The following is a 27,476-nucleotide window of genomic DNA, read 5'->3' as shown; positions in this document are numbered from 1 at the left end:
GAAGAGGCTATTTTTGTCCATGCGCAGAAAGGGATAAAAGGAGGTGACAAGGATCAGAAGTGTTACATTTTCATCTCCTTTCTTGGCAAACAGCTTTATTTACAAAACTGGTCTAAAATAACATGAAATAACAAGCTCTTGGGAACTGCAGAAAAGTGGCTCTTAGGGACCCATCTGTGAAGCTACATCCAAAGGGCCTACAGGAGGGCCAAGGTGTGTGTTGGGACCTAAAATTTGAACTCCTTGTATTTCTTGCTGCCCCCACGGCTGTCCTGGGGCTGGGCTTTCCGTTTCTTTTGCTACGGAGGAGAAAGAGAAACAGGTTACAACAGGCTATAATCCCTTGGCGCCCAAAACAGGAGTGGACAGCCTGACATAGCCATGGAAATCTGTGGAGAAGGTGCTGAATCTGGGTTCTTTTCCACCTCCCTCACAGACTTGGAGGAACTCCTTCCTCTCCCTGTGCCTGGGTCCCATGGCCCCTGAAGAGGGGCAGCCCACTGACTGGTTCCCAAGGCCTTGGGGCTAGGACACCAGGGCAACAGTGCAGTGGGCACCGGCTGCCTGGCTCTCACCACTAGAGGGCACCCCTCCCGCAGCCCAGCTCCTGTGAAAGCACAGACCTTCTGCTTGGCAGCGTGCTCTGCCACCATGTCGCTGAAGTCTTCCTTCTCCACTTGTGCCTGCTGCTCCCGTACATGCTCCTCATACTTCTGGGTCATGGCCATAGGGTCCAACTCCAACTCCTCAGGAGCCAAGGCCACTTCTACACCTTGCAGCTCAGGGGCCGGGCCCTTCCGGCTCATAACCTAGAAAGGAAAGCAGGGCCTTGTCATCTTCAAAGAGAGTCCCAGAAGCCCTAGCTTCTGCCACCTTTCCCATCCCCCCAAATCAGTTTCCTCTGAGTGCTCACTGTGGACATGTCATAAATGTGGGTTGATCCCATCATAGCTCCTCCAACAGTGGCTGTTCTCTTCTCTGGCAACACAGTGAAGAGCTGAGGTGTCTCACTTCTGTAAAGGACAATGGAGTCAGGCCCCAAAAAGGAAAAGACAAAAGGGTATCCAAGAGGGGAAACAAAAAAAAAAAAAAAGAAAGGTGACACCTCCACCCCGCTTGGAGAGATTCTGAAATACCCAAGGGCATACTTTCTGCAGTTCATGGAGGAACATGAGAGAAAATAATTGGGTCAGGAGTGGGGGTGGAAGGGAGGCACAGAGCCTGGAAGAGACAGAGACAGAACCAAGAGGCCCTTGATCCAAGCTCAAGGATGAGAGACCATGACTCCTAGGAGTCTGCAACGAAAGGCTAAAGGTCAGAGAGGCTGAAAGTTTCCAAGAGAACTCTGGTACAGAGAAGCTGGCAAGAGAGAAAGGACTACTACAGTTCCAGCCCACAGTTGTGCCTGCAGTTCTGTGCACAATCCACACTGCCAGCCCTTCCTATGGTGCAAGAGTCACCATAGCCAGTTGCACCAATTCCAGGGATTCCACTGGTAAACAAGCAAATCTGCCTCTATCCTCCACATGTCCTCATCTCTACCTCTCACTGGAAGAAGTGACAATCTATATTCTGTATATAGGAGCCACAATGCATGCCTTACAACAGCATTCCACTGAGTCCTTGGCTCAATCCTCCGAGGCATCTGATCATTAATTGAATAAAATCCAAACTCTTTACCATGCACGACCTAAAGAGTTCATAGTCTGGGCCTTTACCCCAGTCCCTCTTCACTATATTCATAGTACACTTTTTCTTCCTTAAATATGCAAAGCGTTAAGACTTCTGCTTTCTAACAAGAAGGAATAACAGAAACCAGATTTATCTTCTTTCCTGAAACAACCAAAAATGAGCAAAATATATCAAACAGTGGTTTTCAAGACATTAGACACAGAGCAGCAACAAAGGACAGTGATTTCTGCAAGATAAGAAAAATGGGGTGAGCCTTTCAATTGTCCCCAGACTGTACTGAGAGTTTCTAAACCACAGAATGAATAAGAGACCCATGCAGAGCCCAAAGAATGCCATGAATTGAGAAGATGAAGCTGAAAGTCCAAGAAGATCATGGTGGCAAAAATTTGCAGGATAGTACTGGAGAAGAGAAAACAATACAACAGAACTCAAAAGACTCACAGAGTGTCCTCAAGTACTCAAGTGAGTACTGGGCAGGAAACTACCAAGGCTGGGAAAATATTGCCCCAAAAAGGATTAGCAGTAATAGTACCTGCGGCTCACTGATTAGCAACAGTGCTGACTCCCAGAATGAAAAACCTGATTGACAAAGCATTGGGCAGAGCTTACTAGAAAGCTTTGTGCTTCATAATAGGGAGGACTGAGCACTGCTTCATCTCACCTGATGAACCCACAAAACAAGCCCTGAAAGGAACAAACTGTTTCCTAATGCTTCTATCTCTGAACAAAGCTAAAGATGTATAGGAACACAAAAATATTCTAGACCCAAGAAGGTAAATTTCACAAAGCCTAGCATTCAATCAGAAATTAGCAGGCATACTAAGAAACAGGAAAATATGGGCGGCGCCTGTGGCTCAGTGAGCAGGGCGCCGGCCCCATATACCGAGGGTGGCAGGTTCAAACCCAGCCCTGGCCAAACTGCAACTGCAACAACAACAAAAAAAAGCCGGGCGTTGTGGCGGGCGCCTGTAGTCCCAGCTACTCGGGAGGCTGAGGCAGGAGAATCACCTAAGCCCAGGAGTTGGAGGTTGCTGTGAGCTATGTGACGCCACGGCACTCTACCGAGGGCAATAAAGTGAAACTCTGTCTCCACAAAAGAAAAAAAAAGAAACAGGAAAATAAAATCCACAATCAGGAGAATAACCAATTGAAATCAATGCAGAAGAGGGAAACTCAGCATGGAAAATACACTAAAATGTTATCATAAGCCAGGTGCTGTGGTATATGCATGCCTGTAGTTCCAGATACTTGAGAAGCTGATGTGGGAGGATTACTTGAGCCCATGAGTTCAAGTCCAGCCTGGGCAACATGAGACCCTATCTTTTTTTTTTTTAAAAAATGTATTATAACTGCATTCCATATGTTCAAAACTTAAATAAGAGACAAAGAATGTATAAAAAGAAGACCCGAATCAAATTTCTAGAGATGAAAACTACATTGTATGGGATTAATGTAAGATCAAAAATTATAGAAGGACAGGTGTGCTTATAATCCTAGCGCTCTTTGGGAGGCCAAAGTAGAAAGACTGCTTGAGCCCAGGAGTTCAAGACCAGCCTAAGCAACACAGTGAGAACCTGTATCTACAAAAATTAAAAATAAACTGGGCATGGTGGTGGACACGTATAGTCTTAGCTCCAGGAGGCTGAGGTAGAAGGATCGCTTGAGCCCAGTTTGAGGTTACAATGAGCTATGATGATGCCAGTGCCCTCCAGCCTAGCAACAGAGTGAGATCCTGCCTCAGAAAGGAAGGAAAAAAAAAAAAAAAAGAAGAGCTTCAGTGAGCAATGTGACACCATCAACAGACCTAATAGATGTATAACCAGAATTCCCAAAGGCGAGGAGAGAAAAAAGGGAATAGAAAAAATTACTGGGAGAAATAAGGGCCAGAATTTTTCCAAAGTGAATAAAAACCACAAACTCATAGATCCAAGATGCTCAATAAACCCCATAAAAAACATCCAGGAAACTATACCAAGGTAAATCATAGTCAAATTGTTCAGAACCAGTTATAAGAAAATCTTGAAATGGCCAGATAAAAACCCTACATTATATACAAATGAATAATGGTAAGAATAAACAACACTTTCTCATCAGAAACAATGCAAGACCAACACCATAGCGGGAGCGTCCAATCTTTTTTTTTTCCTGCCTCAGGTTAGAAGAATAAGAATTGTCTTGGACCACACATTAAATACACAAATAGTAATGAATCCTGATGAACAAAAAAAGGCCTATCGGGGAGGTACCTGTGGCTCAACGAGTAGGGTGCTGGCCCCATATACTGGGGGTGGCGGGTTCAAGCCCGGCCCCAGCCAAAACTGCAAAAAAAAAGAGAAATAAAAAGAAAAAAAAGGCCTATGCAGTCATATCTGATGACACCACAGATGAGCAAAACAGGCCTCAAATAATCTGCTGTAGCTTGTGGGCCACAGGCTTGGACACCCCTGCACTAGAGTACTATCTTAAACGTCCTTAAAGAGAAAAATAAATTGTCAACCTAGAATACTGTACTCAACAAAAATCTTTCAAAAATGGTCAAATAAAGAAACTTTTTAAAACTATCAAAGCTGAAAGAATTCAAGACCATTGGCCCCATATACCAAGCCATGTTAAAGGAAGCCCTTCAGACAGAAAGAAAATGATACTAGATAGAAATGTAGAAATACGTAAGAAATTAAATAACTAAAAATAATAACTACATGGGCTCATACATAATTCTTATTTAAATCTCTCAAAAGATTGATCATTTAAACAAAAATAATAACCATATAGTATAGGATTTATAACATATGTGAAAGTAAAATATGACAATAATGGTGCAAAGGCTGGGAGGAAAGAAATGAAAAGTATATTGTTGTAAGACTCTTTTTTTTTTTTTTTTTTTTTTTTTTTTTTTTTTTGTGGTTTTGGCCGGGGCTGGGTTTGAACCAGCTGCCTCCAGCATATGGGACCAGCGCCCTACTCCTTGAGCCACAGGCACTGCCCCGTAAGACTCTTAATACTATCCAGAAATGGCTTACTATCACATGAAGTTATATCATTTTAAAAATGTGCATATAGGCTCAGTGCCTGTGGCTCAAGCAGCTAAGGCATCAGCCACATACATCTGAGCTGGCGGGTTCGCCTAGGCCTGCCAAACAACAATGATGGCTGCAACCAAAAAAAAAAAAATTAGCTGGGGGTTGTGGTGGGTGCCTGTAGTCCCAGATACTTGGGAGGCGGAGGCAGGAAAATCACTTGAGCCCAGGAGTTGGAGGTTGCTGTGAGCTGTGATGCCACAGCACTCTACCGAGGGCGACAACTTGAGGCTCTGTCTTAAAAAAAAAAAGTACATACAAGTCCTAAAGCAGTTAATAAGCTGACAATTGAGATAGAATCATAAAGAAATGTTTAATTAACTAAAAAGGTAAAAATAAAAGATAGGAAAAAGGGAAGAAAGAACAGAATGAATGAAAAGGTCATTTCATGGTAACAGGATTCATTCATGAAGAAGACATTCTGTGTGTTGATATACCTAATATTATAAGACTGTGCGAACCCTGGGTCTCAGAGCCTTTGCAATTGCTTACACTTACTGTTACTTTTGCCCCAAATCATCCTGTGGCTGGCTCTTTCCTAACACTCAGGTCTCAGTTCAAATACCACCTCCTCAATGAGGCCTTCCTGGAAGCTTCCCCATCCCCACGTCCCTCTATATCCTAGTATTCAGTTTCCTCTGCCGCACCATCTTTACCTACATCTGAAATTACCTTCTTCTCTGATTATCTGTTTACCTCAACTGTCTTCTTCACCGCTGACTCCCCCTTGCCTAGAGTAGTGTTTGGTACAAAGCTGGTGTTTAATAATTGTTAAGAAAAAAGTAAGGCAGGGCTTACCTAGAAGCCGAAGGGAAATAAAAGTCCTCCCCTCTCAGCCCTGCCTGGTTTTCTCACCCATCCATGGCCTCCTCAATCTTCTTCTTCCTCAGCTCAATGAGTTCAGGGGTCTCCATTCCAGCTGGGACTGAAGAGAAACCTCCAGGAGTGATGAGGCCACTGTAAAAAGGATCAAACTCTGGAGTAAAGAGAAAGCACCCAAACACAGGCCACTTCAGAGAGGCAGACTATGTTTCCCCCACCTGTCTGCAGGGGTAATAAAGCCTGTCTCATCTGGTTTGTCTTCATCGCTTTCCTCTTCTTCTTCTTCTTCTGAAGACTCCTCATCAGACGGCTCCAGTTCCCCCCAAGGGGTCCGATCAATCTCTTCTTCTTCAGTTTTGGTCTGAAAGAGATCACTCATTCATTTGACGAATGTTTACTAAGTACCCAATCTGTGCCTACCTGTCGTAAGTTGAAGGGATGTAAAAGTAAACAAGACAATAGTTCTTACTTACCTAGAGTGCGTATTCCACTGGGGAACTTGCATTATCATCTCAGGAAAATATATGCCTTTCTTTAGACTTTGAAATTGAAATTTCAGGACACCTAGCACTTTTGATAATGAAGCTATAAACCAACCATCCCTCTAACCTTCATGACATTAAATAAAAGCAAGCCCTCCAGTGCATACTCCATACCTGAAATTCAGCAGCATTGGTTCCAAACACGTCCCCATAGAGCGGTTTCCCAGTCTCATCGACTGGGGGTTTGCCCCAGCCACCAGCATGATACCCAAAGGAACAACTCTGCAAGAGATGGTGCACACACTGGTTCCACTCCTAGGCTCCAAAACAAACACTGAAGTCCTACAGCAAAGTCATGCTTCAAAGCACAGAACTAACACTTGGGAACTCTGTAAGTTTGATTGTAGGACAGAATTAGAAGGCAAAATTTGTAATTGCTAAAAACCTGAAAGCAACAGGATAGTGGTGCAGAGCAGGAAATTATGCTAATAACCTCATCTTTCATGGTAAAGTCTATTCTGCCTAAAACCAAAACATGTACTTTAAAAATGTGACTCCAATTTCTTACTGATTTTTCCTGACTTTGGAAAGCTGGCTTATTTAGAAACTACATCTCTTAAAGGAAAGAAATTTTTTTCACTTCAATGTATTTATTTTATTATTATTATTATTTTATTTTTTTGAGACAGAGCCTCAAGCTGTTGCCCTGGGTAGAGTACTGTAGCATCACAGCTCACAGCAGCCTCAAACTCCTGGGCTCAAGTAATTCTTATGCCTCCGCCTCCCAAGTAGCTGGGACTACAAGTGCCTGCCACAACGCCTGGCTATTTTTTTTGTTGTTGTTGTTACAGTTTGGCCAGGGCCAGGTTTGAACCCACCACCCTCGGTATATGGGGCCGGCACCCTACTCACTGAGCCACAGGCGCCGCCCTATTATTTTTTTTTAATTTAATGTTTTATTTAAAAATAAGAGGCAGCACCTATGGCTCAGTGGGTAGGGCGCCAGCCCCATATACTTAGGGTGGTGGGTGTGAGGCAGGCCTGGCCAGCTAAAACAGCAATGAGAATTGCAACAAAAAATAGCCGGGCCTTGTGGTAGGCACCTGTAGACCCTGCTACTTGGGAGGCTGAGGCAAGAGAATCGCTTAAGCCCAGGAGTTGGAGGTTGCTGTGAGCTGTGATGCCATGGCACTCTACCCAGGGCAACATAGTGAGACTCTGTCTCTAAAATAAATAAATTTGATGCCACTAAGAGAAAATTATTTTTGTCAATCCACGTATCTATCAGAGACACCTAAAAATATATTGATCAAATGTTAAACTTTGTTACTTCTGATTGGTGAAATTGTGGATGATTTGTTTTCATCTTTGTACCTGTCAATTCTGACTGAATATTTTATGATAGGCATGTCCCTTTTTCAAAAAACAAAACCCATTACTGGTCTTTTTAAAGAGACACGATATACTGGGTGGCGCCTGTGGCTCAAGGAGTAGGGCGCCAGCCCCACATACCGGAGGTGGCGGGTTCAAACCTGGCCCTGGACTAAAACTGCAACAACAACAAAAATAGAGACACAATATTATGTCAATAAAGTTTGAGAACGAAATAAAGGAACACATGGTGGAATTAAGAGAAGGAAAACAAAAATCATCTTGTAGTTTAAAAGCAGAGGCAGGCAAGAATGAAAGGAAAAACAATGCTCACCTCAGGGATGGGTGAGTTTAGGCCAGGGATTTTCAGATTGGGGTAGGAGGGGGGTGGTCCATATCGCTGCATGGCAATCAGCCACGGGGGAGGGACCTTGTGTGCATTCTGCAGGAAAAAGAGAATAGGACACCATCTGCCCAACCCTATCCCCTTCTCTCCCCTCCGCTCCCACTGCTGCCCTCTTTTCTGCTCCCCCAGCCAGGTAACTGACACTTACTGGTCCTACTGGCATCCCCAAGGAAATTCTTAGCTCATCAGACAGATCTCCGGGCTTCTTCTCCTTCAGTCGTGTCTCAAACTCCTTGCCCTGAGGAAAAGGCAGAGCATGCTGTGTTGTGAACACCAGACACACGGGGATCTCAATGTCAGAAGGACATAAAAACAAGGATGGGAAGTCCTAATTCACATTGGACAAAGAACCCCACTGTCTGCCTTGCTCTCACTGCTTCTCATCGCTCTCCCTGGCTAAGGGAGGGGAGGGGATAAAGGTCAGTGCTAAGGAGAAAGGCCAGATACCCAGTGCTATCATTAACCCACAGTGAGAATATGGCCTGTTATGACCTGCTTTCTCTATAAACTGAGGACATTCGATAGGATGATCTCAAGGATCATTGCACCTAAAATATTCCATGATATCATGGTGACTAATATTTCAAGGATCAGAAAAAAATAAAAACTTTTCTTCCACCCCAAATATTAAGTGTTTCCTAAGAGCATCTGCACTTGGCTCCTCTATCCCTAACCACTCACCACAAAGTACTATCATTTCAATGATACTGTCTATATCTCTCCCCCCCCAAAAGGACTTCACTGTAAAACTTCAAATTCTCTCTCATCCAAGGGTAGTTATGCACAATTCTATTCTAAGGCTGAGAAGCTGCTGCACCAGCTTTCAAAAGCACTTTTGACCCAGGGTTAGAGACATCACACCCACAAGGCCCAGCAGGCCTCTCTCAGGCCCCTCCCAAACCTCGTAATATAGGTCCCCATGGATAGTCAGCTTCGGCTTGGTCTGCCACTTGAAGAAGGCATCATGCAGTTTCTGGTAGTCAATGTCAATCTTGCCCATCTTGGGCCGAACCTTTTCTCGCATTTTTGACTTCATGGTCTTCTGTTCTTCCTATGCAAAGAAAGGCAGGAGACATACCTTAACAGGTACTCACAAAGTTCAACTCATTAGAGAATCTGGCTTCTAACTTCCAAAGGAGATCAAGAGAAACCTTGATTATCTCAGTCTGGAAGTCACCAAAATCCTTCCTGCTCAAACCCCTCAGAATTGCATAATCCGTCTTGGCACCTGTAGCTCAAGTGGCTAAGGCGCCAGCCACATACACGGGAGCTAGCAGGTTCGAATCCAGCCTGGGCCTGACAAACAACGACAACTACAATCAAAAAATAGCCAGGCGTTGTGGCAGGCGCCTGTCGTCCCATCTACTTGGGAGGCTGAGGCAGGAGAACTGCTTAAGCCCAAGGGTTTGAGGTTGCTGTGAGCTGTGACGCCACAGCACTTTACCCAGGGTGACAGTTTGAGAATCTGTCTCAAAAAAGAAAAAAGAATTGCATAATCTATGCTGAACAGAATAGATTGCATAAAACTAGCCTCAGGTTAAGTATGCCAATAATTATTTTCTAAACCATTTCATCAAGAGTTGGATCTCATTAGTTATCTCTAGAAAGGCCTGGATGACAGAGGTTTAACTGGAAGGCAGTGTTCTTTTGTACCTCCTAAACTTGTATAAGCATTACTCGTTCAAAGTATCTAACTAATGCTAAATTTTTGCATTCACTTGGATGGAATTGAAGAACATGCTCCTTATTAAAATATCTCAAGAATGGAAAAGCAAGCATCTCATGTACTCAATGCTAATTTGAAACTAGTAGATTAACAACTACAGGTCCACACAAGAGAAAAATGCAATTAAATTCAAGAAGGGGGAGGGGGTTTGGCAAGCTCCCACCTAACAGGTACAATGTTGGGGTACACAATTCAGTGCACCTTCTAGGTGAAGGATTCAACTACAACTCAGACTTTACCTTACAAATGCAAACAATATAACCTAATTGCATATACCCTTGTATTAATCAATGGATTCAACTACAACTCAGACTTTACCTTATAAATGCAAACAATATAACCTAATTGCATATACCCTTGTATTAATCAGAAAGAAAAAAATTAGATTTTTTATCTTGGAAAAAAGAAAAGAAAAGAAATCTTTAAATTTAAGAAGTTACACAACCACTATGAATTTCTAGCCACGAAGTACATCAGGGAGAGGCGTCATCAAGTGAGCTGGCAAAGGGAAGGTGGAGGGAAGAGGGAAACAAAAGAATCAGGAGACAAGTGCAGCAGGTGGTTACCCAGATTCCTAGTTCGAAGCAGGCCCCTATGAACAATTGGGACGTGAGGGCAGGTCTGAGCCTCAGCCAGGCCCTACCTTTTCCTGCAGGGCCTCTCGCATCTCCTGGATGCCTGTGCGTTTGATGAAGTCTGGCAGCTCAAAGGGAGGTTTCTCGATGCCCCGTTTACCCTGCAGGTACTTGCGCTTAAAACACCAGTGGCGTGGCACCGGCACGGAGTTCCGAGTGGCCTTGAGGTGAACCAACAGCTTAGGGTCCTGTGCTGTCACATCATGCATCTCCACAACATCAGGTCGAGCTACCAGCTGGAAAACACACACCATGTCTCTAGAAAGCCTTAAGCTTTCCTCCTTTTTATTTCTTAAAAAAACTATACCCAGGCTGGGCGTGGTGGCTTACACCTGTAACCCCAGCACTCTAGGAAGCCAAGACTTGGGCATCACTTGAGCTCAGAAGTTTAAGACCAGCCTGAGCAAGAGTGAGACCCCCATTCTCTACTAAAAATAGAAAAATTAGCCAGGTGTTGTGGTGGGTGCCTGTAGTCCCAGCTACTCAGGAGGCTGAGGCAGGAGGATCATTTGAGTACAGGAGTCAGAGTTATGAGCTAGGCTGACACCACCACACCCTAGTCTCAAGGAAAAAACAAAACAAAACAACCTCTGCAACACCTCCCAAAATAAAACCGCTAGGGGTTCCAACAGCGCCTCATGCGGACTCCTGGCTACACTCCATCCAGGGCCTGCTGGGTCATCTTGGGCCTCACCTGCTTGAGTTCAGCCACCGTGAATCGATTCATCCGGCGCAGCTTCTTCTTGGACAGCTTAGGTGCTTCTGGCTTCTTTTCCTAGAACAAAATAATCACCTCTTTTGAGGACTCTTATGTGTGTATCAAACTGCTCTGACCACTCCAAAACTTAAGCCATTCAAAGCCCCAGAGGAGATTGCAATGGTCCCTCTCCAGATGTATCTCCACGTCTCCTACCAGGGCTGGGCCTGACCTGTTCATCATCACTACTGTCATCATCACTGTCCTTGTGCTCCTCCTCGAAGCCCTTCTTCTTGGGGGCAGCAGAGTTCTCCAATTTGTCAAGTTTCTCTGGCTCCTTCTCTTTCTCCTTCTTCACGTCATCAGTCAGCTGAGGAGACAGACCCCATGGAGCCCAACCCTAAAGATGTCTCCTCTCTCAGCCTGTCTTTTCCCCTCCAGTGTGCTGCTTCTCCTACCTTGAAAGCCTCAAAGATTCTCTTGAAGAAGATGAAGTTGGGCTCATAGATTTCAGGTTCTTCAGTCACATACTCGATCTCAACATCAGCAGCTGGGGAGTCAGAGCCCCGAGACCGAGCTGAGTCTTTCTCTCGGTCCCCAGAGCTCTCAGATGACACCCCCCGCACCCGCTGGGGCTTTTTCTTCTTCTTTCGGTTCCGACGTTTCCGGTTTTTCTATGGAGACAAGGCAAAGCAGCCGAGCTGCAGTCTAAGCGCCATGCCGGTGTCCCGACCCTAAGCTTCTCACTCGGCATCCCCAACAGTTCAATGCTCAGTCTCTTCCTAAGCAGCCACCCTCAGGGAGCGGCCATGAAGTTCTGCCTCTCAAGCTGTGTGCCTTTGGGTAAGTTACTACACCTCTTAAAACCTCTTTTCAGCTGTCCATATAAGCATGCCTGCTACCAAGAATCCAAAGAGATTTACGACAATTAAATGAAATACATCTTAAGATACTTAGGATCTTAAGCTGCCACAAAATAGCAGCTGCTACTTACTGAACACTTACAACTGCTGTTTAGCACCCAAGCCCCATCTCCTACATTCCTTCCACACCTGGCTCCAGCACATACCTCTTTTTTGGATATGGACACTGTGTCCTCCTCAGTCTCTGATGCTGACTGGCCTAGGGATGAGCGAGTGTCTGTTTCCATTTCCTCTTCCTCTATAAGGAAGGAAGGTGGTGGTCAGTCTCTTCCGGGTGCCACTGACCTGATAAATGGTCACACTGACCTAAATTTATCAAGAGCCACCTTCCCTCTAAGCCCTCTTTGGGGTAGGGGCAGAGGAATGAGGCCTCAGCCTCTCAAGACAAGCCACTGCTCACCCTGTTGTGAGTTCATCTCCTCCTGGCGGCTCTCCTTCAGTTGCAGGATCTTTTCCAAAGCCTGGGGGATCTTCGGGCCCACGGAGGGGTCATCCATCTACCAGAGATCATCCAATCAGAAGTGAATCACAGCACCCTTTTTCCTCTGACGTCCCCCTGGACAACACCAACTGGACTCAATGAGGTTCAGTATCCCTCAGAGGGAACCCCAGAACTCTGCCCCAGAGATGTCTCCCCAATCCCTCTGCCCTACCCTAAATATATTTTAATTAAGTAGGGCTTCCCACTCCCCGAAGAACTTAAGTCCCCCATCTTCACATAGAATCCTTCTCTAAAAATCCAGAAATAGCCACCTTCTAAGCCACTGCTCTCCTGTCCTTAGGAGGCAATCACTGGTCTTACCTCTCTGTTCTCATCTCCAGGGGGTGGTGGGGGACCACGAGGCCGAGGAACAGGTGCTCCCATGGGCAAAACAGTGGGAGTGGGGCCCACTGGACCCACTGGAGCAGCTACTGAAACGTGAGAGAAAGAAATCCAATGTCAGTAAAAACAAAACATGTTTCTAAAAAATTACCTCCCTTGCTAAAAACATTAGGGTGATGGCTACCTCAAAAGAAAGGGCAACTAGAAGTGAGCCTGGGAAGTTTTTCAGTCCTGGTAGTTTTGAGACTTGGTCCAAATGCTGGTTGCATGTTGTGTTCAGTTTGTGAAAATTCACTGAACTGTACATTTACTATATATACTTTTAAAATGTGACAGACACTTAAAAAGTTTCTAGGCTAGATGTAGTAGTTCATGCTTGTAATCCCAGAACTTTGGGAGGCCAAAGTGGGAAGATTACTTCAAGCCAGGAGTTAAGAGACCAGCCTGGGTAACATACAAATTTTTTTTTTAAAACTTAGCCAGGCATGGTAGCACCTGTCTGTACTCCCAGCTACTCAGGAGGTAGAGGCAGGATGATCACTTAAGCCCAGAAGTTTCTGCAGTGAGCTATAATGCCAACAGCACTCCAGCCTAGGCAACACATTTTTACTTTTAATCACCTCCCTTGCCCCTTCCTTACATTCCAGAGTCTCACCTCGAGGACCCAGAGGAGTACGTACACCAATTTGGCTCATGTCTTGTGGGGGCCGAGGGACAGGGGTGCCCATCTTGGCTATTTCCTGCTGCCGTTCCTGCTCCAGTAACACAGCTGCCTAGAGGCGAGAAGTGGGAGTGCAGACAGATTGAGCATGCGTTTGGCAGGGAGCCCTTGGCAAATGTATCCTCTCAGCTGGGTGACAGGCCCAAGGAGAATAATCAGGAACCACATGGTTCTGACATCCCCTCCACCCCCACATTCTCAAGCTGCAGATTCAAATGGACCAGACTTCTCATCAATGGAAAAGCCTTGGAACACCAAGGAAACTCCTGGCTTCTAGCAGAGAACTTGATAATTAGTCAAGTTCTACCTTCTATTTTTCTTTCCTTTTTTTTTCTTTTTTTTTTGAGACAGAGCCTCAAGCTGTGGCCCTGGGTAGAGTGCTGTGGCATTATAGCTCACAGCAACCTCCAACTCCTGGGCTCAAGTGATTTTCTTGCCTCAGCCACCCAAGTAGCTAGAATTACATGTGCCCACCACAACGCCTGGCTATTTTTTTTCCTTTGGTTGTAGTTATCATTGTTGTTTGGCAGGCCCAGGCTGGATTCGAACCCACCAGCTCTGGTGTATGTGGCTGACGTATTAGCTGCTTGAGCTACAGGCACTGAGCCTACCTTCTATTTTTCAATGAGAGCTTTCTTCCCCCAAAGACTAAATTATACAGAAAGAACTTCTGAATTCTTTTGTTTATAAAGAATATCCACACATTCTAGGTACAGACAGTATTCCATACATATCTCCGTATTTCTTACTCCTGAGTAACCCACTGGGTAACACCTGATAACAACATGGCCCTGGAGCCAAACATTTTTTTTTTTTTTGAGACAAGAGCCTCAAACTATCGTCCTGGGCAGAGTGCTATGACATCACAGCTCACAGCAACCTCCAACTCCTGGGCTTAAGCGATTCTCTTGCCTCAGCCTCTCAAGTAGCTGGGACTATAGGCGCCCGGCACAATGCCTGGTTATTTTTTGGTTGCAGTTGTCATTGTTGTTTGGCAGCCCGGGGCCAGACTTGAACCCTCCAAGCTCTGGTGTATGTGGTTGGCACCTTAGCCGCCTAAGCCACAGGCACCACCTGGAGCCAAACATCTTATAGAACATTCTCAAATTTATACTCATATTTTGTCTAACATCAATACAAATGACTACACTGGCCCAGAGTCCTCTTCATGGTACCTAGAATAACACCATGTAGGACTACTAAGAGTCAATAAATTTTTTGTGTATGGGCCAGGCAGTAAATATTTTATACTTTATGGGTTATTGTACAGATTCTGTCACATATTCTTGGCTTCACTTTTTTTTGTCTTACATCCCTTTAAAAATGTAAAGACAGGGCAGTGCCTGTGGCTCAGTGAGTAGGGCGCAGGCTCCATATACTAAGGGTGGCAGGTTCAAACCTGGCCTGGGCCAAACTGCAACAAAAAAATAGTCAGGCGTTGTGGCAGGCGCCTGTAGTCCCAGCTACTCGGGAGGCTGAGGCAAGAGAATTGTCTAAGCCCAAGAGCTGGAGATTGCCCTGAGCTTTGATACCATGACACATTAATGAGGGTTACAAAGTGAGACTCTGTCTCTAAAAAAAAATTTAAAAAAAAGTAAAGACCATTTTTTTGTTTTTGTTGTTGAGACAGAGTCTTACTTTGTAGCCCTCAGTAGAGTGCCATGGTGTCACAGCTCACAGCAACCTCAAACCCTTGGGCTCAAGCAATTCTCTTGCCTTAGCCTCCCAAGTAGCTGGGACTACAGGCGCCCACCACAACACCCAGCTATTTTTTGAGATGAGGTCTCACTGTGGCTCAGGCTGGTCTCGAACCTGTGAGCTCAGGCAATCCACCCACCTCGGCCTCCCATGTTAGCATTACAGGTGTAGCCATCGTACCCGGCTGTAAAGACCATTTTTACCTTATAGGCCGTACAAATACAGGCCTCAGTAGTCTGCAAACTACTACACTAAGAGAAAAACAGAATTCTTTGGGAAACATTAGAACTTAGTTAGGGATGAGTTACCCTCCAAGGAAAACTTGAATAGCATACATCATTTTCGACACCAAGCATAATAAGTGACAGCCAACAGATTTGACCATGAGGTCAACGGTTAGGGAGAGGGGCATTACCCGCTTCTGCTGCTCCAAAAGCTCATGTTCCTTCAGCGAGTGATCTCCCTGCTAAACAACAAAATGAAAACTGAAAAAACAAGCTCATACCAAAATGAATACCCCATAGGCCAACCTGCTGCAACTCTTGCTTCTTGAGATCCTCTTCTAGCCAAGGGCCTATGTTGTAGTCTTTAGTCCAGATCTCTGAGCTTCCTCTCCCCCTCTGAGTATCTAACGAGACCCAGACCCAGGTTTCTACCTGCTTGGCACGCTCCTCTTGCTGCATCAGCAATGCTGCCTGTTGCTGTGCCAGCTTCAGCCGCTCTTCCTCTGACAGTGCCATAGGCTCACCCACACGGAGAGGAGGTGGGGGCCCCAGATTTGGTGGGTGGGCCATAGGAAAGCCAAGACCAAGGCCTGGTGGTGGTGGTGGGGGTGGTGGAGGAGGTTGCAGAGGGGGGAGTCCCATAGGTGGTGGTGGCATGGGAATCCCAGAGAGCTGTGAAGAAAAGATCATAAACTAGGAAGCATTTATGTACTCATTCTGCAAATATTTCCTGGGGATCTACTATGAACCAGATGCTGGGATTCAACTTTAAATGATACACAGTTTTTGCTCCATAAGAGAGAATATTCCATGTCATTAGAAGAAAATGTTAATTTTGGCACCAACTTAAGAAAGCTGTTGACTCTCTCCACAGAAAATATTACAAACACAGATTTTGTATACAATTCCAGGGGACTCAGGGACACCTCTAAAGGTAATCCAGGAACTTCCCAACCCACACACAGATCATGTGACATGGAGAACATGTCAGAGCCACTGTTTTAGAGAAAAGAATAAAATCCTAGCTCAGAAGAAATACGGACGTTAAGAAAACTTAAATAAACAGAAACCACTGTGCTAGAGCAATGCAAACCCCAATGAATTATTAAATGGGTGGGAGTAGGAAATCAAACTGGAGGGTACCATCTCACTGAATAACATAGGAACTGTGCCCTGGGAGGGCAAAGAGACTGATTACTTCCAGCTGAAGGAGGATCAAATCAGGCTTCCAGATTTCAAGGTGAATCTTAAATAACAGGTAGAATTTAGAGAGCACACACCGAGAAGGCAACAAGTATCAGCACTAAAGAGCTCCTAATTCCGTCATTTCCCTGTCCCATCTCAAGGACATTGCATGTGAGAGGAGGGGCTCAGACATGATCTTATAAGCTGGAACAACCTCCCTACCTGTGCTGACATGGGAGGGGGAGCAGCTTTGTCCCCATCCTCCCCTCTCAAAACCGGCCGATTCAGCACGATGCCAGTCTGCAAAGAAGAAAAGAGGACTCTAAGTCAGTCCAAAAGGACCTCTTCCCATATATCACGTTTTCACTCATTCAACAAAATTTACCCAGTGCCCATGTGGGCTGAGCACTAGAGACAACCAAGATGGATAGGAATGATTACAACAAAGCCGGCAAAGGCAAGAACAAAGAAAAACAGCAAGTGCTTGTTGTGCCGAGAGAAGAATGAAGACACAGACGGGAGGGGTCTTGAAGGCCTCCTGCAGCACTACCTGGCGTGTGTAGGTCTGCAGCCGCTCCACCAGCTCCTCTCGACTCCCTGCGGGGTAAAGCTCAGGATCAATGGGGCAGGCCGGGCTGGCCAGATTAGGTCTCAGCGACCCGCCTCCGCTCCCCACCCTCGGGTCTCCCGGGTAACCGGGCTCCGCTTCTTCGCAGGCCTACGCAGTCCCCTTTTGACCTCGGTGCTCCTCACCCTGGATCGGAGCTCCGATCTCTGCCAACTTGGCCTGAAGCTCCTGGGCAGCCCAGGCGCCATAATGCCCAGGAGGTGGAGGTGGAGGCAGCTGCAACTCGGTTTTCGGCGGCTCGGGAAGCTCGGTCGCCATCTTAGCCGCAGGAAGGCGCGCGCCCAACCCGGAAGCTCGAGCCAGCCTCCGGGCCCGCTGGCCGGAACTTCCGGCGGCGCCGCGCGCCCAGTCGTCTCGATGGTGGGAAGGCGGCGCGCACCCAGGCCCAGCCCTTGTCGTCGGCGGGGAAACGGGGTTCACCGCCGAAACGCTGTTTCTCTAATGGCTCCTTAGCGGCGTGGTCGCGAAGCCTTGCGGGAGTCTGTGCGGGTCTGCCGCGCAGCTGCAGCATTTGGACGCTGGCGCCCAGGCTCCGGGAGAGCCGGTCCCGCCCGCAGGGAGCGCGATGAGCCGGAGCGCAGGCTCAGCCTTCCGGCCCAACTCCTCAGCCAGGCGTGACAGGCCGGACACTGACGTTCCCAGGGAGTCCGGATAGGCTCATGCCCTCTGCGGTCGCCAAGCGGGAGGTTGAGGCCCATGCCTATAATAAAACAGTGTCGGATTGTCTTCTGGCGCTCTCCCGGCCCACGCATGTATGAATGGCCTGAAAGGGGATCGGAGCCGGGAGAGTGGCGGCCCGCCCGGGCTGAGCTCCAGCTGCGGACCTGGGGGAAGGGCGACACTAAAGCCCCTTTTCCACTGCCCATGCTGGCTAAAATGTTGCCTTCTCCGCTAAGCCTTCTGCCACGTTTCTTTCCTTTCTTGGCGCTCCCATTATATATTCAAATCCCCACCATTCGTTGTCTTTATTGCCCTTTCCCCTGCCTCCACCCTCAAAATGTGAGTAGGGACTTGAGCTCTTCCTGTTTGGCAGTACCTGCCATTCACGAGGCGCCCTATAAATGATTACTGAAAAGAAAGAAATCACCTTTCTGGCGATAGGATTTGTGTGTGTGTGTGTCGTTGGTCTCCAAAATACACTCAGGGCCTTTTCTTTGCTCAGTCTCTCTTGCCCACTGACAAGGCCCACTCTGCTTCCCACTCCCTAACTCCACTCCTGTGGCCTTTGGGACCAGAGGTAGGTTCTACGGTTGACCCTTGCCTCCCCACCTCTACCAAGCTCTGTCCTCACACTGACAGCAAGGCTCACTTCACTGTTAGTGTATGTGTGTGCTGAGTAAGGGAGGGGGAGACTCAAGTGACAATGTCTCATTTCCCCCACACTCACTCCCTTCTGATCTTTTCTCTAGCTAGTTCTTTTTCACCAACTGCCCCCAATGGAGAAGTAACTGGGAGCGCCGAAAAAACATTGGGGTACCAGGCCAGGCATGCTGGGTTATACCTGTATTCTCAGCACTTTGGGAGTGCAAGGAAGGAGGATCACATGAGGCCAGGAGTTTGGAGACTAGCCTGGGCAACATAGTAAGATCCCATCACTATAAAAAAAATAGTAAAATTAGCCAGGCATGGTGGCATGTACCTATAGTCCCAATTACTCAGGAGTCTGAGGCAGGAGGATCTCTTGAGCCCCAACATTTGAAGTTTCAGTGAGCTATGATGATGCTACTGCACTCTAGCCCAGGGAACACAATGACACCTTATCTCAAAAGAAAGGGGAGGAGGAAGGAGAGGAGTAAAACTAATTGGTACAATGAACACCAATTTGGGTGATGGGCACACCTATAGCCATGATTCAAGCATGAAAGCATTCCATGTGACGAAAAACATTCCCCATTAATATTTTGGGGAAAAAATGAGGCACCAGATTCAGGGAAGGTGAGGTTTGCCAGCAAAAAGGATTGGCTGGGCCAGTGAAGGGTGGCTCACATCCTAGCTCTGACCGGGACATTCTCTTCCTCCTACCCAAGCCATGACCCTCCCCACTTCCATAAACATCACAATCTCAAGCTCAGGAAAGAAAGAACAGTGGTGCCCTTCCCTACAGCTTGTCAGTCCACTCAGGCAGAACCTGAGGAAGGCTCTTCTGCTTCCTGTAACTGGAGAGTTCTGCAGAGTGGAGGGCAGGTCGTATGAGGCTGGCAGCCACATGGCACAAGTAAGTGCTGGGGTAGGGGAGGGATCTCTGGGGCAGAATACACCTGGTAAGGGTGGGGCCTCTTTTTATCCAAGAGCCCTGGGAGGCAGGCAGGGTACCCTCTCCCCATCACAGGCAGAGGGAAAGACTGAGGGGCAGAGAGATGACATGTCCTAGGGGCCACAAGCAGTTCCTTTTCCTGAGAGTCCCCATTACCTTCTCTGCCTTAACAAGGGCCTGCACAAAATATCTACCTTGGCCAAGCAAGGTGGCTTGCACCTGTAATCCTTGCACTCTGAGAGGCTGAGGCAAGTGGATTGCTAGAGCTCACAAGTTCGAGACCAGCCTGAGCAAAAGCAAGACCCTGTCTCATAAAGTAGAAAAACTGAGGCAAAAGGATCGCTTGAGCCCAAGTTGGAGGTTTCTGTGAGCTATAATGTCTCAACACTCTACCCAGGTCGATAGCTTGAGACTCTGTCTCAGAAAAAAAAAAATCTACATAATGTCTCTGTGGGGCTAAAAGGGGGTGTCCAGCCCTTCCAGTCTCAGCTTTGGGTGGGTGCCCCAGCTTCTAGATCCTCAACGTACCAAGCCCAGAGTGAAGGAGAAAGCAGGGGGCCCACAGTGAGGCTCTTGGTGTCTGGCACCGCTTTGGGAGGTGCTCCCCAGTCTCAGGGAACCTTTGTGTGTCTTCCCTCTGCTATTTTGGAACAGCTTCAAGGACAGCCTCCCATTTTAGAGCTGGAAACAACAAGGCTCAAAGAGTTGCCTCTTGGCTCTGAGTCTTCATGCAGAACCAGCATTGGACTTGGGTTCTCTTGATTTCTGGTGCAAGGTGCCTGAGCAAGGGTCCCAGTGAAGAGAAATGGGTGAGCAGCAGGGGGCAACCTTGGAGGGTGCAGGGGGACAGGCTGGAAGGAAAGCCCATGTAGGGCAAAGAGAAGCAGACAAGACTGGAGCTGCACATCTCTAATGAGATGGAGACCACCGGAGAGGAGGCAGGGAAGATGTGGGTGCTTGTAAATGTACTCAGGAAAAAAGCTCCACGAGCCCAGGAAAACCCAGCAGTGCCAGAGTATCCAGTCACTTTCTGGGCCTCAGTTTCCCCTTCTGTTGAGAGAAGGGAGCTGGCTACATCTATGTTGGACTCTGCAAGGCTGAAAGGCTGCAAGGCTGCAGGGGGAAGATGCTAGCATCCAAAGCCACCACCGTAGAGTGTTTAAGGGCAGTCGCCAAGCCAGAGGATCCCCCTCCCATTCCCACTTCCCTGCCCCTCCTTCTCCTCCTGCTCTGGGCCTGGCCCCGCCCCTGCCCTGCCTCCGGTGTGCAATGGGGGGCAGGGGGCGGGCAGAGCCGGGAGGAGCGAGCCTAGTGGACGCTGCCACCTGATCCTATCCAGGCTCAGCGAGACGAGCCACCGGCACTTGGCGCGCAGGGCCTCCAGCGCCCTCGGACCAGGAGCGAAAGGCAGCAGTGACCACCCCCACCGACTTGGAGGCCGAGCCCACGCGCTCAGAGTGAGTACTGCAGTGACCCGCCTGGGGCTGGTGGGGTGGGCCAGACCAGGATGGGGCTGAAAGGGAAAGGGTCATGGGGGCCTAGAGCTAGAGAGCATGGGGCAGCGGGGGTGGGGGTGGGGGTGGGGCGCACTACCCCTGCAGAGCAGGAGAGGACGAGGTGGAGGGCGAATCTGGCCTATCCCCAAGGATGACCAGATCCTAGTGGCTGGATCCCTGGGTGAGGTTGGGGTGAAATTGAGGGAATGGGAGGTGGGGTGGGGGTAGGTAGTGATGAAGAGAAGAGAATGAAAGGAATTCAGAAGCAGGGATGATGCGGGGGTGGATGACTGAGAAGGGCTGGGGGGCTGGGGGGAGACAGGAGGAAAAAGAGGTAGGTGGAAAGACATCTGCTCTACTCGGCCCTTAATTTGCAGTCCCCCTCAGACCTTCACCCCTTCCTCTTAAGTGCTCTGGGTCAGTTTCCCTCACCCAGCTGTGCCATCCCTCAAGTCAGGACTCAGCCTCTAGGTCATCGTTCAGGTGTAAGGTGTCCAGGCCAGTGCTCTCCTCCCCTAAGCACACCAGCCATCAGCCAAGAGCTCAGAGGGGACAGAGGAGAATGGGCTCATTTCGGAGTGGGTGGGCACCCAGGCCGGTTTCCAAAGCTCCAGCCAACTCCACATCTTCTTTGGTTCCCTGGAGAGAGGAAAGCAATTTGCAAAACCGGGCAGTAGCCTGAGGTAGATTGTTCCAACTAAAATTAGCACTGACACTCTGATGAGGCTAGGCATCCTGACCTGCCTGTGGACCTGCGGGGACCTCTCTCTCTGAGAAGACATCAGGGAGAATGGGGAGTAGTTTGAAGCATCTGGGGCAGGAACCAGGGCCAGTGCTCTAAAGCCTGGCCCCAGGAGCTAGGCCATCCACCCTTAACCAGCCTGAAGATCAGAAAGAAACCCAGCCCCCAGTAGCCCCTCCCTGGGTGCCACTGTCTTGACTGGTCTCCAGAACCGGCATCCATGGAGTGAACTTGCCAGGGGAAGACGCATATTCCAGTGTCCAAGCGACACCCTCTCTGAGGACCTGAAATGTTTGGCCTGGCTGAGTGACCACCCAGAGGAGACAGGGTTACTGCTTCCAAATACCTGAAGGTCTGTCATGGAGAAAAATGTGCGTGCTCTCAGAGGGCAGAAAGAGCACCAGTAGAGAGGGTAGGCTGAGGAGGGCACCAAGTGGCAGGGTACTCCTAGCTGTCCCAGACAGAACTTGCATGCCTCAGGCGGGGTCTGACCATCTCCCCAGAGCTAAGCCATGGAAAGGACATGGGAAAGGTCTGGAGTGGGGTACAGGAACACCAGGTACCACTGTCATTTTGGCTGGAGGAAGTTCCTCCCCAGGGAGAGGTTAGCTCTCACCCATAGGTTTGGTCTCCTTGGCTGACCCTGACTCCTCTGAGAAATAAGGTGGTTTCAGCAAGTTTAGCAAAGGTAACTGACTCATCCCCTACTTTGCTCCCTTGGGAAACTTCCCTCTAGTCACCAAGTCCTCTAGGCTGGAGGGGTGACAGAAAGGAAGGTGTGTATCCTTAGAGAGACAAGGGCTCTCACTCCCTCCCACAAGCTGCTCCAACCAGGCCAAGCCAGCCCTTCTGTCTCAGCAATCCTTGAAAAGACAAGGAGGCCCTTAGGCTTCCTCTGCTATGCCCCTGGCTGCCCTCTGTGGTTGGACCCTTTACCCCTCGGCTCCAGGCAGATTACGTCTGTCTGCAGGCCAGTGGAGGAAGCCAGTCTACAGCCTAGAGAGAAGGGCAGGCACAACCAGGACATCTTTTCACCCAAACAGGTTTAAGTGTAATCCAGGATTAATGGGGGGGGGGGGGAGGGGTGCCAAGAAGATTGAAAGCCAAGGCCAGGGGCCCAGGGGAAGGTGATGGTCACAGGGTGTTCACTTACCTCACTCCTCCTGGGACCCAGGTGTCCTAGTTCCATGTTCTTGGACATGCCCGTAAGTTTCCCCGCCCCCTGCACCCCACCCTTTGGAGAGGAGTATGTGTGAGGGATGACACTAAACTTGAACTTGGAAACTGAGGCTCTTGGGACAGAGACCCCACCCTAATCAAGTGACAAGCATCTCTGCTTAAGCTGACTACCCATGGGCTGGGCTGCCCTCAAGCCATGGCTGGAAACCAGGCCCTTCTCTACCACACTGGTTCCTACAACTCATCTGAGGTGGAGGCTCACTTTCTCCTGGAGATTCTCAGCAGGGCGACAGGCAAGAGTCACTTCTTTACCCCACCTTACTACTCTCCCTACTCCTGTTCCAGGCTGCCATCCCATTGCTTTGGCTAGGCACCTCTTGCGGTATGGTCAGCTGACCAGCTGCCTGAGTTTCAGGTGTCTGGGGATGGAATCCAGACAGGGTTCCAGGATTTCCAGTCCCAGCTTCACTCATGGATTTCTCACGCTTTGGCCCTCAGGCAGGAGCCCAGCTTGAAGGGCTGGAGGCTCATAAGCATGCAGGACTGCCAGAGTCTAGGGCAGGGATGGGGAAGTCAGTTCTCTATGGAAATAGCACACATGGCATCTAAAGGCATGGACCATGGAGCCAGAAAGAACAGGTATGAGCCCTGGTTCTACTGCTACCAGCTGTGTGACCATGAAAAATGGCATCATTTCCTACACTTTCAGTTTCCTCATCTGTAAAATGGGAGTGTGTTAGGGTTATGGTGATGACTAACTGGGATTAAGTCTGTAACGGTGCAGTATATGGAACAAGCCTGCAGTACCATTCTGAGACTCCAAGAGGTGAAGGCCTGGTCAGTGTTTCTGAGAAGTTGAGTCTCCCTGGGGAGTCAGGACCAACTCTTGGCTGAAGCCATCAGGCAGGGAGTCCTGAAGAAGGGGAAGCTTTGAGCTGAATCAAGCCCTGGTATTGAGGTCAATCTGCTGTGGAGACAGATACAAATAACCATGGGACAACGGAGAGTTAAGGGAAGGGGAGAGACAGAGACCTGACACAAGGGAGGGAGTGTCTATAAGCTGGAAGGTCTGGCCACACCCCAGACCCTGTAATTCCACCCAAGTCTATCTGGAGCAGTGAGGAGATAGGTTCTTGGTAATGGGAGGCAGGAATCTGATCTGCCCTGGCCTCTCTGCTCGCCCCACCCGCTGGAACTCTCCTTTGAGCAGTGCTGCTGGGGCACGGAGCCCATCTCCTCTGTCCACTGCAAACCTGTCTGCCTCCTTCTCCTGCCAGGCTTCTCAGGAACACTGGCCCTGCTACCAGAACCTCAGGAGCCCCCATGAGCGCCTGCAAAGGGAGTCCTGGATAGCGAGTTCCTGGCTTGTCCAGGGTGGACGCTCCACCATGCCACCCATCGTCCAGCACCTACAGCAGGCCACCAAAATGATGAGCCGCAGGAAAATCCTGCTACTGGTGCTAGGCTTCAGCGTCGTAAGCCTCCTCATCCACCAGGGGGCACAGCTCAGCTGGTAAGGGGCGGGGCCTCGGTGGGTAGGGCCTCAGTGGGGCAGAGCCTCCAGCGGCCACCTGCCTGGGTTAACAGAACCAGGGGCTCCCCTTTCCATTCTTCTGCCTGCCAGAGCCTTCTACTGGGCTCCTTCCCCCTGTTCTGATGGTGCTTTCCTTACATTCCCTCTAGAGCCACCCAGGGCAGGGGCTGGTCTTCACTGAAAGGGCTGTGTTGCTTATTCAAAGCCGTAGAGTTAGAGTTAGCTGGGATTCAAATCCAGCCTGGGTTCCGCAGCACACAGCTGAGTGCCTACCCAGTGGACTTCAGACAATTCCTCACCACTTCTCCTGTGCTGGGTAAGGGGCAAGGCCCTCCACTTTTCTGAGCCTGTTTTCACATCTATAAAAAGGGACTGGTGACGTGTGACCCAGCTAGTCATGCTGACACTGTGTGAATCCTACATCTCTCAAGGCCTCAAATCCCCCATTTTCTACACTGTCTGCCCCTGAGAATGGTGTGAATTGGCCCAGCGTCCCTTGTCATATTATTTGGTTTGAAATCCCAAATATCCTTGTTTCAAGAACAAGGAACACAAACAAAAGTTTTGAGAGGGACAAGACTTTTATCAGTTTTCATGTACTACGTATTTCTCAACCCTAGAACAGTGCCTACCATGTAGTGGACAATTAAAATATATTGGTTAAATGAACGAATGAGGCTCCAGAGTTCTTAATAGAAACATAACAAGTGGGTTGCCACCCATCTACAAAGTGACAAGCCAGTTAAAAAGAATAAAAGTGAGGGGTGGCGCCTGTGGCTCAGTGAGTGGGGCGCCAGCCCCATATACCGAGGGTGGCGGGTTCAAACCCAGCCCAGGCCGAACTGCAACAACAAAAAAAATAGCCGGGCGTTGTGGCGGGCGCCTGTAGTCCCAGCTGCTTGGGAGGCTGAGGCAGGAGAATCGCGGAAGCCCAAGAGCTGGAGGTTGCTGTGAGTCCTGTGATGTCATGGCACTCTACCAAGGGCGGTAAAGTGAGACTCAGTCTCTACAAAATAAATAAATAAACAAATAAAAGTGAGAAAGACAAGAGAGCAAGAGGCTTTGGTTTGAGTTGTCTCCAAACTTTACGTAAGTGATTTTTATCCCCTGGTCCTCAGTTTCTAAATTTGTAAAATGGGATTCCTCAGGATCTCAAGGGATCTTTGTCCTTTATATTAACTACTTCTGCATAAAGAAATTTAGCGGCTGAAAACAACAAACGTTAACTCACAATGTCTGTGGCTCAGGAATCCAGGTGTGGTTCACAGGGTCCCTCTGGGTTAAGGCCTTTCATGGTGTCGCAACCACGGTGTCTGCTGCAAAGCCCAAGATGGGAGGCTCCTGGGAAGGGGCAGGGATCGCGCGGCACCCACCTCACATCCTCCTCCCCGCACACTCCCTGGGTCCGGCAGGTACCCCAAGCTGTTCCCGCTGAGCTGCCCGCCCCTGCGGGACTCGCCGCTGCGCCCCAAGCACACGACTGTGGCTTTCCTGAAGACACACAAGACGGCGGGCACCACAGTGCAGAACATCCTGTTCCGCTTTGCCGAGCGCCACAATCTGACGGTGGCCCTGCCGCACCCGAGCTGCGAGCACCAGTTCTGTTACCCGCGCAACTTCTCTGCGCATTTCGTGCACCCCGCCACGCGGCCGCCACACGTGCTGGCCAGCCACCTGCGCTTCGACCGCGCGGAGCTCGCACGCCTCATGCCGCCCGGCACCGTGTACGTCACCATCCTGCGCGAGCCGGCCGCCATGTTCGAGTCGCTCTTTAGCTACTACAACCAGTACTGCCCGGCTTTCCGGCGCGTACCCAACGCATCGCTCACCGCCTTCCTAAGCGCGCCCGAGACCTACTACCGCGCGGGCGAGCACTTCGCCATGTTCGCGCACAACACGCTGGCTTACGACCTGGGCGGTGACAATGAGCGTAGTCCGCGCGACGACGACGCCTACCTGGCGCGCCTCATCCGCCAGGTAGAGGAAGTCTTCTCGCTCGTCATGATTGCAGAGTACTTTGACGAGTCGCTCGTGCTGCTGCGGCGCCTTCTGGCCTGGGATCTCGACGACGTGCTGTACGCCAAGCTCAACGCGCGCGCCGCCAGCTCGCGCCTCGCCACTATCCCCTCGGCGCTGGTGCGGGCGGCGCGTGCCTGGAACGCGCTGGACGCTGGGCTGTACGACCACTTCAATGCCACCTTCTGGCGCCGCGTGGCACGCGCCGGCCGCACCTGCGTGGAGCGCGAGGCCCGTGAGCTGCGCGAGGCCCGGCAGCGTCTACTGCGCCGCTGCTTCGGCGACGAGCCCGCGCTGCGGCCGGCTGCGCAGATCCGCACCAAGCAGCTGCAGCCCTGGCAGCCCAGCCGCAAGGTCGACATCATGGGCTACGACCTGCCCAGCGGCGGCGCCGGCCCGGCCACCGAGGCCTGCCTCAAGCTGGCCATGCCCGAGGTGCAGTACTCCAACTACCTGTTGCGCAAGCAGAAGCGCCGTGGCGGCGCACGGTCCCGGCCCGAGCCGGTCCTGGATAACCCCCCGCCTCGGCCCATCCGAGCTCTGCCTCGCGGCCCCCAGGGCCCATGAACTCCTGGCCCCCAGCCCCTGGAACTCTGGCCCGGTTTTGGCCTCCATGCCTGCCCAATCCAGGGTCTGGCCTTTCCCAGAGCGTGAGCTGCACGCAGAACTTCGGAATGCGTCTCCCTATCCTGGGCTGAATCCAGTCTTTGGGGATGGCACCGATAGAGTGGATGGAGCTGGGGGCCACCCTCTCCTCCTTCCCAAGTGGTTGGTGACTGCGACAAAAGGCTGAGGCTGTCCACAACTGCCCACCTTGCCTTTTTCTGGGGGCCGAGCCCTGAAAAGGCTTCTCTTCTGTCAGCTGTGCCAGGCACCTCTCCTCCTGAGACTTCAGGCCCGTTCTGTGTCTTCCAGGTTCTACCCTCCCACAGGCCTAAGCTGCTCCCAGACTTCCAGAACCAAGAGTTCTTGGATTGGGATTTTTGTTTGTTTGGTTTTTCTTTTTCTTTTTTTTTTTTTTAATAAAACATCTTTAAAATGTGCATGTTGTACATCAGTCGTTGAAAGCCAGATTCCCTGTGTTGGCAGATGAAGCTGATGCCCAGGAGGAACTGTGGCTGCAGCCATGAGGATGGGGCTTCCCC

At 49.5% G+C, this 27,476-nt stretch overlaps 2 protein-coding genes across 3 annotated transcripts; one reads left to right on the top strand and one right to left on the bottom strand.

The window, feature by feature from the left end:
* Positions 1-81: 81 nt before the first annotated feature.
* Positions 82-17,422, bottom strand: SF3B2 (splicing factor 3b subunit 2). 2 transcript variants are annotated; one of them, XM_053561306.1, is made up of 22 exons: positions 17,236-17,422; positions 17,033-17,079; positions 16,705-16,782; positions 15,730-15,969; positions 15,489-15,539; positions 13,310-13,427; positions 12,634-12,743; positions 12,232-12,328; positions 11,978-12,069; positions 11,367-11,582; positions 11,141-11,278; positions 10,906-10,986; positions 10,220-10,447; positions 8,752-8,901; positions 7,999-8,088; positions 7,779-7,886; positions 6,248-6,355; positions 5,810-5,952; positions 5,625-5,726; positions 914-1,013; positions 624-809; positions 82-299 (listed from the first exon to the last, which is right to left on the bottom strand). In XM_053561306.1, exons 1-22 carry the CDS (start codon positions 17,366-17,368, stop codon positions 228-230), a joined length of 2,688 nt encoding a protein of 895 aa, XP_053417281.1. In that variant the 5' UTR covers positions 17,369-17,422; the 3' UTR covers positions 82-227. The 2 variants fall into 2 exon arrangements, with proteins under 2 accessions (XP_053417281.1, XP_053417282.1); XM_053561307.1 differs by having other exon boundaries at positions 12,634-12,740.
* Positions 17,423-20,761: 3,339 nt separating this feature from the next.
* GAL3ST3 (galactose-3-O-sulfotransferase 3) lies at positions 20,762-27,270 on the top strand. The gene is made up of 3 exons (XM_053561446.1): positions 20,762-20,821; positions 24,059-24,294; positions 25,728-27,270. Exons 2-3 carry the CDS (start codon positions 24,170-24,172, stop codon positions 26,896-26,898), a joined length of 1,296 nt encoding a protein of 431 aa, XP_053417421.1. The 5' UTR covers positions 20,762-20,821; positions 24,059-24,169; the 3' UTR covers positions 26,899-27,270.
* Positions 27,271-27,476: the final 206 nt, after the last annotated feature.

The sequence above is a fragment of the Nycticebus coucang genome, chromosome 14 (genome assembly GCF_027406575.1).
Source record: "Nycticebus coucang isolate mNycCou1 chromosome 14, mNycCou1.pri, whole genome shotgun sequence".
In the NCBI taxonomy this organism is placed as follows: Eukaryota; Metazoa; Chordata; class Mammalia; order Primates; family Lorisidae; genus Nycticebus; species Nycticebus coucang.
This window is presented reverse-complemented; position numbering and strand designations above follow the sequence as displayed.

Bases quoted from the DNA above. Each gene is read 5' to 3' on its own strand.
- GAL3ST3 (XM_053561446.1), top strand. From the start codon at position 24,170: ATGCCACCCATCGTCCAGCACCTACAGCAGGCCACCAAAATGATGAGC. The intron at 24,295-25,727 runs GTAAGGGGCGGG...TGGGTCCGGCAG, and splicing joins CAGGGGGCACAGCTCAGCTG to GTACCCCAAGCTGTTCCCGC.
- SF3B2 (XM_053561306.1), bottom strand. From the start codon at position 17,368: ATGGCGACCGAGCTTCCCGAGCCGCCGAAAACCGAGTTGCAGCTGCCT. The intron at 5,953-6,247 runs GTATGGAGTATG...GATCTCTTTCAG, and splicing joins CCAATGCTGCTGAATTTCAG to ACCAAAACTGAAGAAGAAGA. The intron at 1,014-5,624 runs GTGAGAAAACCA...TGTCCTTTACAG, and splicing joins ATTGAGGAGGCCATGGATGG to AAGTGAGACACCTCAGCTCT.